Source organism: Oncorhynchus gorbuscha, linkage group LG04 (genome assembly GCF_021184085.1).
Source record: "Oncorhynchus gorbuscha isolate QuinsamMale2020 ecotype Even-year linkage group LG04, OgorEven_v1.0, whole genome shotgun sequence".
Lineage (NCBI taxonomy): Eukaryota > Metazoa > Chordata > Actinopteri > Salmoniformes > Salmonidae > Oncorhynchus > Oncorhynchus gorbuscha.
This window is the reverse complement of record NC_060176.1, coordinates 2,970,165-2,979,759: the sequence shown is the minus strand read 5'-3', so window position 1 is coordinate 2,979,759 and position 9,595 is coordinate 2,970,165. Positions and strand designations below refer to the sequence as shown.

At 43.0% G+C, this 9,595-nt stretch overlaps 1 protein-coding gene across 1 annotated transcript; it reads left to right on the top strand.

Annotated features, from left to right (window-relative positions):
- Positions 1-5,509: 5,509 nt before the first annotated feature.
- Positions 5,510-7,755, top strand: LOC124033547 (guanine nucleotide-binding protein subunit beta-5a-like). The gene is made up of 4 exons (XM_046345584.1): positions 5,510-5,674; positions 6,373-6,414; positions 6,531-6,607; positions 6,779-7,755. The coding sequence occupies exons 1-4, from the start codon at positions 5,582-5,584 to the stop codon at positions 6,921-6,923; spliced, it is 357 nt and encodes a 118-aa protein (XP_046201540.1). The 5' UTR covers positions 5,510-5,581; the 3' UTR covers positions 6,924-7,755.
- The last annotated feature ends 1,840 nt before the right edge of the window (positions 7,756-9,595 follow it).

Below are 9,595 nucleotides of genomic sequence, written 5' to 3'. Positions count from 1 at the left end.
TAATGCTATTTTTAAGTCTCCAGCAATGTTCGATCAGGTTTTAAGTCCAGGCTCTGGCTGGGTCACTCAAGTACATTCAGAGACTTGTCCCGAAGCCACTCCTGCGTTGTGTGCTTAGGGTTGTTGTACTGTTGGAAGGTGAACCTTCGCCCCAGTCTGAGGTCCTGAGAGTTCTAGAGCAGGTTTTTATTAAGGATCTCTCTGTACTTTGCTCCGTTCATCTTTGCCCCAATCCTGACTAGTCTCCCAGTCCCTGCCACTGAAAAACATCCCCACACCATGATTCTGCCACCACCATGCTTCACTGTAGGGATGGTGCCAGGTTTCCTCCAGACGTAACGTTGGCATTCAGGCCAAAGAGTTCAATCTTGGTTTCTTCGGACCACACGATCAGGTCTCTGATCTCATGGTCTGAGAGTCCTTTAGGTGGCTTTTGGCAAACTCCAAGTGGGCTGTCATGTGCCTTTTACTGAGGAGTGGCTTCCATCTGGCCACTTTACCATAAAGCCCTGATTGGTGGAGTGCTACAGAGCTGGTTGTCCTTCTGGAAGGTTCTCCCATCTCCACAGAGCAACTCGGAGTTCAGTCAGTGTGACCATTGGGTTCTTGGTCACCTCCCTGACCAAGGCCTTTCTCCCCGATTACTCAGTTTGGCTGGGCGGACAGCTCTAGGAAGAGTCTTGGTGGTTACAAACTTTTTTTCATTTAAGAATGATAGAGGCCACTGTGTTCTTGGGGACCTTCAATGCTGCAGAAATGTTTTGTACCCCTCCCCAGACCTGTGCCTCGACACAATCCTGTCTCGGAGCTCTACGGACAATTATTTCGACCTCATGGCTTGGTTATTGCTCTGACATACACAGTCAACTGTGGGACCTTATAAAGACAGGTGTGTCCCTGTCCGATCAATCAATTGAATTTACCACAGGTGGACACCAATCAAATTGTAGACACATCTCAAGGATGATCAATAGAAACCGTACCTGAGCTCAATTTTGAGTCTTGTAGAAAAAGGTCTGAATAAATAAGTTTTTTTTTTTTTTTCACTTTGTCATTTTGGGGTATTGTGTGTAGACTGCAGTGTTCTATTTCTACTGTGTGTAGACTGCAGTGTTCTATTTCTACTGTGTGTAGACTGCAGTGTTCTATTTCTACTGTGTGTAGACTGCAGTGTTCTATTTCTACTGTGTGTAGACTGCAGTGTTCTATTTCTACTGTGTGTAGACTGCAGTGTTCTATTTCTACTGTGTGTAGACTGCAGTGTTCTATTTCTACTGTGTGTAGACTGCAGTGTTCTATTTCTACTGTGTGTAGACTGCAGTGTTCTATTTCTACTGTGTGTAGACTGCAGTGTTCTATTTCTACCTGTGTGTAATGCAGTGTTCTGTTTCTACTGTGTGTAATGCATATCTCCACCCTTATGTATATGTTACAGCCAACTATGTATTTATACAGTATTTGTCTGTATCAGATTGTGGTTATGTATCTGTTCTGTTTCTTCAGTGCCTAATGAACTGCAATATAGACACTGCAGAAATAGAACAGATAGATATTGCAAGACATTCTATACAGTTGAAGTGGGAAGTTTACATACACCTCAGCCAAATACATTTAAACTCAGTTTTTCACAATTCCTGACATTTAATCCTAGTAAAAATTCCTGTTTTAGGTCAGTTAGGATAACCACTTTATTTTAAGAATGTGAAATGTCAGAATAATAGTAGAGAGAATTATTTATTTCAGCTTTTATTTCTTTCATCACATTCCCAGTGGGTCAGAGGTTTACATACAGTCAATTAGTATTTGGTAGCATTGCCTATAAATTGTTTCACTTGGGTCAAACGTTTTGGGTGCCTTCCACAAGCTTCCCGCACACGCTTTTTCAGTTCTGCCCACAAGTTTTCTATAGGGTTGAGGTCAGGGCTTTGTGATGGCCACTCCAATACCTAGACTTTGTTGTCCTTACGCCATTTTGCCACACCTTTGGAAGTATGCTTGGGGTCATTGTCCATTTGGAAGACCCATTTGCTACCAAGCTTTAACTTCCTGACTGATGTCTTGAGATGTTGCTTCAATATATCCACATAATTTTCCTTCCTCATATAGCCATGTATTTTGTTAAGTGCACCAGTCCCTTCTGCAGCAAAGCACCCCAACAACATGATGCTGCCACCCCCGTTCTTCGCGGTTGGGATGGTGTTCTTTGGCTTGCAAGCCTCCCCCTTTTTCCTCCGAACATAATGATGGTCATTATGGTCAAACAGTTCTATTTTTGTTTCATCAGACCAGAGGACATTTCTCCAAAAAGTATGATCTTTGTCCCCATGTGCAATTGCAAACCGTAGTCTGGCTTTTTTTATGGCATTTCTGGAGCAGTGACTTCTTCCTTGCTGAGCGGCTTTTCAGGTTATGCCGATATAGGACCCGTTTTACTGTGGATACAGATACTTTTGTACCTGTTTCTTCCAGCATTTTCACAGGGTCCTTTGCTGTTGTTCTGGGATTCGCACCAAAATACGCTCTTCTCTAGGAGACAGAACCCGTCTCCTTCCTGAGTGGTATGACGGCTGCGTGGGCCCATGGTGTTTATACTTGCGTACTATTGTTTGTACAGATGAACGTGGTACCTTCTGGCATTTGGAAATTGCTCCCAAGGATGAACCAGACTTGTGGAGGTTTACAATTTTATTTTTTGAGGTCTTGGCTGATTTAATTTGATTTTCCCATGATGTCAAGCAAAGAGACACTGAATTTGAAGGTAGGCCTTGAAATACATCTACAGGTACACCTCCAATTGACTCAAATTATGTAAATTAGCTTATCAGAAGCTTCTAAAGCCATGACATAATTGTCTGGAGTTTTCCAAGCTGTTTAAAGGCGCAGTCAACTTAGTGTCTGTAAACTTCTGACCCACTAGAATTGTGATACAGTGAGTTATAAGTTAAATAATCTGTCTGTAAACAATTGTTGGAAAAATGACTTGTGTCATGCACAAGTAGATGTCCTAACCGACTTGCCAAAACTATAGTTTGTTAACAAGAAATGTGTGGAGTGGTTGAAAAGGAGTTTTAATGACTCCAACCTAAGAGTATTGTAAACTTCAACTGTATCTGTTCTATTTCTACACTGTGTATATTGCAGCTCATTATTTATCTGTTCTATTTCTACACTGTGTATATTGCAGCTCATTATTTATCTGTTCTATTTCTACACTGTGTATATTGCAGCTCATTATTTATCTGTTCTATTTCTACACTGTGTATATTGCAGCTCATTATTTATCTGTTCTATTTCTGCAGTGTCTATGTTGCAGTTCATTAGACACTATAGAAATAGAACAGATGGATAACGACCTGCAATATGGACACTGCAGAAATAGAACAGATAGATATTGCAGGTCATTATATATCTGTTCTATTTCTACACAGTGTATATTGCAGGTCCATATCCATATCTGCATGTCTATGATTCATTCCCCAGACTATCACTATCAGTGGCAGTTACCGATCCCCACCATTATATGGTGTAATAATGTACATCCAAGTGTGTGTGTGTCCATGCATCTCCTAAAATAGGCCTAATGCTCTCCCCTTCTCTGAGCAGGATCAGGCAGGAGGGAGATTCCCCACTGCTTATCGTCAATACAGCTGTCAGCACACACATACCTACACACACACTCTCACTCCCTCTCTCCTCTCGCTCAGTCTCTTATTCACTATCTCTCTCTAACTGACTCACACATACACACATTCTCTCCCTATCTCTCTAGCTTGCGCTCTTTCTCTCTCTCTCTCTCACACACACTCACACTCTCTCTCTCTAACACACACACACACACACACACACACACACACACACACACACACACACACACACACACACACACACACACACACACACACACACACACACACACACACACACACACACACACACACACACAAAATAGCAATGCTCCCTTCATGGGAATCGATAACAGTGTGTATGTGGGTTATTTCTCATACCTGAATGTTGACACTGTGTTCCTTTTCTCCTCTATACAGGTCTGTGGTTAATCAGCTGCAGCCATGTGTGACCAGACGTTTTTGGCCATCACCTTCGGGCCGTGTGACAGCTGCTCGGAGAACCGCCCCTTGATGAATCTATACATCAAGACTGAACCCATCAACTACTGCTCACTATGCATGGAGATTGTACGTCTCTTTATCCATGACCTCTAACCTCTGACTCTAACCAATCTAATGTCTCCTTCCTGGACCAATACAATCCTTTAAGATCTTCACAAATTCCCAGGGAATAGGGGTAGATTTGAGATTCTTGATGTATTTTTAGGGGGTTGGAGAGGACCCCATCTGAGAATGCAGCCTCCCTATCTGTCTGATATACAGTAGCAGCGAGCCTCTTTCAACACACACACACACACACACCATTGCTGGATGAATTCACCACCTCATTTTATCTGTACTCCCTTCTCTCTGGCAGCTCATCCACACTTACAGCAACCTTGTCTTTCACTTCTCTAAACAACAATAGGTGCAAAAACACCTTTCAAAGGAAAATAACATACATTTAAACAAGGAAACTGCAATGTGGTAAAATAAAATATGGAAAATGTGATTTTTCTGTCAAGTATTTAAATGAATATTATTAGAGGAAAGTTAGGCTATATTTAGTGCAATTACTATCAAAGACAGTCATAGTGGCTTCTCTGGAGCGAGAAAAACCGAGATCTAGTTAGAGGGAGAGAGAAAGAGGTAGAGACTTGCCAGAGAGCAGAGTGAGACAAGAGACAGGGAAAGAGGGAGAGAGAGCGGGGGAGAGGGAGCACATCAGCGCGGCAGCAGCATTAGGGGCATATTCATTAGTCCAAACAAAAACGAGAATTCATATTGGGAAAATGCAGGTAGGTCTCTCCGTTTCGTTCCGTTTGCTTCCGTTTCAGAAACGTTTTGCAACAGAATCGGCGTAATGAATACGCACCAGCTGTAGGAAGGCAGAGCCGCCTTGACAGGCGCAGCCAGCGCGCGACTAAAAACATCTGCTCCTTGCTGTTCCCTTTTCTGTCTTTTCCCCGTTCCCTTCTTTCGTTCACCCTCTCCTAAAGATGGCGTGCCAGGGCCTTGCGAGCAGCGAGACTCTGAAGTCGCTGAAGGCGGAGAGCGAGACGCTGGGAAGAAGCTCGAGGAGGAGCGGAAGAAGCTGCACGATGTGGGTGTGAGTTTAATGGGAGGAGAGGGGCCTCGCGATGCACAAAATGTTTACTGTCTGTACCTAAACATGAAGTTATGCAGAAACGGTTATTATATCCTTTATTATATCCCAATTGAATTTGATATTCATGCCAAAAATCATCTGATTTTCAGAGATGTGCCCGCGACCATGAGCCGCATTAGATAAACTACCAGAAGATAGTGAATAGAGAGCATTGCAGAAAAGTTTTCCTGCAACAGGATGATCAAATAAATATCATATGTATTAATTTACACGACAATTCATTGTCATTACTAGAGTGTTTAACCGCGTGTGTGTGTGTGTAGTGGAGAAGGTAGCTGAGAAGGCGGAAGCTCTTGGTGAGTTAAACATGAAGACTCGGAGGACACTGAAGGGCCATGGCAACAAGGTGCTCTGTATGGACTGGTGCAAAGACAAACGACGCATTGTCAGCTCCTCACAGGTATGCACACACACAAACTGCTCTCTTTTCCTCCCTCTCCACCCTATCCCCCTATCCTCCTTCTATTCTACTGTCATTAGTGTGTTTTGGTCACAGCCCTGTCCATGGTACTGAACTCCCTGACTCCACTTATATCAATTACTCTTCCTCTTCATTCCTCCCTTCTTCCCTTCTCTCTCCTCCCTTCTTCCCTTCTCTCCTCCTCCCTTCTTCCCTTCTCCTCGCCTCTCTCCTCCCTTCTTCCCTTCTCTCGCCTCTCCTCCCTTCTTCCTTCTTTCGCCTCTCTCCTCCCTTCTTCCCTTCTCCGCCTCTCTCCTCCTTCTTCCCTTCTTCCCTTCTCTCTCCTCCCTTCTTCCCTTCTCTCGCCTCTCTCCTCCCTTCTTCCCTTCTCTCGCCTCTCTCCTCCCTTCTTCCCTTCTCTCGCCTCTCTCCTCCCTTCTTCCGTTCTCTCTCCTCCCTTCTTCCCTTCTCTCGCCTCTCTCCTCCCTTCTTCCCTTCTCTCGCCTCTCTCCTCCCTTCTTCCCTTCTTCCCTTCTCTCTCCTCCCTTCTTCCCTTCTCTCGCCTCTCTCCTCCCTTCTTCCCTTCTCTCGCCTCTCTCCTCCCTTCTTCCCTTCTTCCCTTCTCTCTCCTCCCTTCTTCCCTTCTCTCGCCTCTCTCCTCCCTTCTTCATTCATTTTCCTTGTCTTCTGTCTACCAGGATGGGAAGGTCATCGTATGGGATGCTTTCACCACCAATAAGGTTAGTAAAAGCAGCCGGAGTGTGTGAGTGCACTAATGACAGCCTAATTCAGTCCCATGGTGGAGCGGTCTTAACCAGGCTTATTTACGTTAATGTATATGCACACTGTGTTCTAGGAACATGCAGTGACCATGCCGACTACGTGGGTGATGGCGTGTGCCTACGCCCCCTCTGGCTGTGCCATCGCCTGTGGGTGAGTCTCACCCTAACCTCTGACCTTTAACCCCTTAGCCCCAAGAAAGGTATTGGCTTGATGCTGAAGTACTGGCTTGAGGGCTTGATGTTAAAGTAATGCCCTACAACTCTCTCTCTCTCGTCTGTCTGTCTGTCTGTCTGTGTGACTGTGTCTGTCTGTGTCTAACAGGGGATTGGATAATAAGTGCTCAGTGTACCCTCTCTCATTGGACAAGGACGAGAACTTGGCGGCCAAGAAGAAGTCGGTTGCCATGCACACCAACTACCTGTCCGGCTGCACCTTCACCAACTCTGACATGCAAGTTAGGGACTAGACTCACACATACATGCACACACACACACACAGACATAGACACACTCAGACACACACAACACAATGAGGAGAGGGAAGGAAATTGAGATTTTCAGAACAAGGAGGAGTGAATGGATAGAGGGAGGGAGGAAAAGAAGGAAGGAAATATTAGATGTTTAAGGCTGTTAATAATTTATCTCTGCTAGACAGGAGAGGAACTGTTGAGAATTATAGCTGGATGAGGAGAAGGTGATGAGAGTGGAGAGGAAACAGAAGTGGCCTATAGAGAGAGATGGCCGTCCATTGTGAGTGTATTAATAGACATTAAGAGGCCTTTATCTGTCAGAGCTGAAAACTCATACCTAAGGGCACATACACACAATCTGTCTCCCTAATGCACTGGGGTCTGTTGGTGGGTGTTGAGCTGTGAAGACGTGTGTGTGGTGTGTGGAATAAAGCACAGGGTTGTGGAGAGTCGAGACTACATTGCCCCAGTCAATCTCAGTTCAGTCTCACTTTCATATCATTTTTGTCTGACGGGGATGTTTCATATCTTTGTCTGACTGACAGGGGGATGTTTCATATCAACCGTTTGGTTCCTAGTGAATACACAGTTTGCACATTTGGTTCCTAGTGAATACACAGTTTGCACATTTGGTTCTTAGTGAATACACAGTTTGCACATTTGGTTCCTAGTGAATACACAGTTAGCACATTGGGTTCTTAGTGAATACACAGTTTGCACATTTGGTTCCTAGTGAATACACAGTTAGCACATTTGGTTCCTAGTGAATACACAGTTTGCACATTTGGTTCCTAGTGAATACACAGTTAGCACATTTGGTTCCTAGTGAATACACAGTTTGCACATTTGGTTCCTAGTGAATACACAGTTAGCACATTTGGTTCCTAGTGAATACACAGTTTGCACATTTGGTTCCTAGTGAATACACAGTTTGCACATTTGGTTCCTAGTGAATACACAGTTTGCACATTTGGTTCCTAGTGAATACACAGTTTGCACATTTGGTTCCTAGTGAATACACAGTTAGCACATTTGGTTCTTAGTGAATACACAGTTAGCACATTTGGTTCTTAGTGAATACACAGTTAGCACATTGGGTTCTTAGTGAATACACAGTTAGCACATTTGGTTCTTAGTGAATACACAGTTAGCACATTTGGTTCTTAGTGAATACACAGTTAGCACATTTGATTCCTAGTGAATACACAGTTAGCACATTTGGTTCCTTGAAAGTTATAGGAATGTATGTTTTTGGCTTCACGTTGGTTGCGAGAACGAAGCCATACGTTTCCTGACCGGTAAAACAGATTTCTTTATTTAAATGTTCTAAGAACAGAAAATAACATTTAGCCTGTTCTGGGAATGTTTATGTTTAGGTTGTAGGGAGGTTGTGAGAACGTTTTACTCTGATTCCTTGAACGTTTTCTTAACACTGTGAGAATAGACATTATAGGTTATTTGGAGGTTTTAGAATAACTTCTTTAAAACGTTCACTGAATGTTCCAGTAAGACATTTAATAACACTGATAGCTTATTTTGGGTTCACTTTGTTGAAGTCCAAGCATGATTGAAAACATAGAAATTCATTTCCTTAGTCATTAATCATGCAAACACATGCATTTTTTGGTGTCACTGCATCAATGAGATTTGAACCTAATGTTCTCTATCCATGGAATTAGTCCACTGCCCCACCAGGATGGAACTAGCATGCCATGTTTTTTTGCACATACAAAGCTGTTAATGTTGTCTATTCAAACAGACCCCATTTAAAAGGAAATAAGCACTCATTAAGATAAGGTGGGGCCAATTAATGGGCGCGGCCAACACACCTGAACACACTTAACAAGAGAGGATAGAGAGAGTTTTGTTGATGCTAAGAACAGAATGTATATGTTTTTAAATAACTTTCTTAGAATGTTCTTGGAACATTACTAAAGTTTTCTAGTAGTTTTTATGGTAATTTTTCTTTAATGTTCTCAGCTCAATTTGAGAACTTTACTTTAAATAGAACCATGAGGAAACCTGTAGGAAATGTTATGCTGAAGTACTGACATTCACACAGAAGAACGTTGGTTCTTAACGTTCTCTTAATTATTTGAGAACATTCCCAATGTCAAGAACATTACCAAAATTGAAATGCAATGTAACCATGTTTGAACTTTTAGGAAACGTTCTGTTAAAGTAATGAAATACCAATACAATTATGTTTTTTTGTCAAGTTCCTTAAATGTGTTGAGAATGTTCAAAGCCAAGCAACTATCCTGCACCATTCCCAGAAAGTTGTGGGAAGGTTGTATGCAAAATAACCATGGCACAACCACTCACTCACCAAGTTCTAGGAAACATATGGTTCTCAGAACGTTGTGCGTTAGCTGGGTACACCCCAGTAGTTAACCAGCTCTGTGTAATGGCCGTCGATTAGTTATATTACTCCAAACTACCACAAAGGGTAGTAGGATCACACATCTCCCCATGTTTAAGAATACATTGCTGTTGTGTGTGTGTGTGTGTGTGTGTGTGTGTGTGTGTGTGTGTGTGTGTGTGTGTGTGTGTGTGTGTGTGTGTGTGTGTGTGTGTGTGTGTGTGTGTGTGTGTGTGTGTGTGTGTGTGTGTGTGTGTGTGTGTGTGTGTGTGTGTTTCAGTATCCTGATAAAGTGTGTGTGCGTTGC

Bases quoted from the DNA above. Each gene is read 5' to 3' on its own strand.
- LOC124033547 (XM_046345584.1), top strand. From the start codon at position 5,582: ATGAAGACTCGGAGGACACTGAAGGGCCATGGCAACAAGGTGCTCTGT. The intron at 6,415-6,530 runs GTTAGTAAAAGC...ACTGTGTTCTAG, and splicing joins ATGCTTTCACCACCAATAAG to GAACATGCAGTGACCATGCC. The intron at 6,608-6,778 runs GTGAGTCTCACC...TGTGTCTAACAG, and splicing joins GGCTGTGCCATCGCCTGTGG to GGGATTGGATAATAAGTGCT.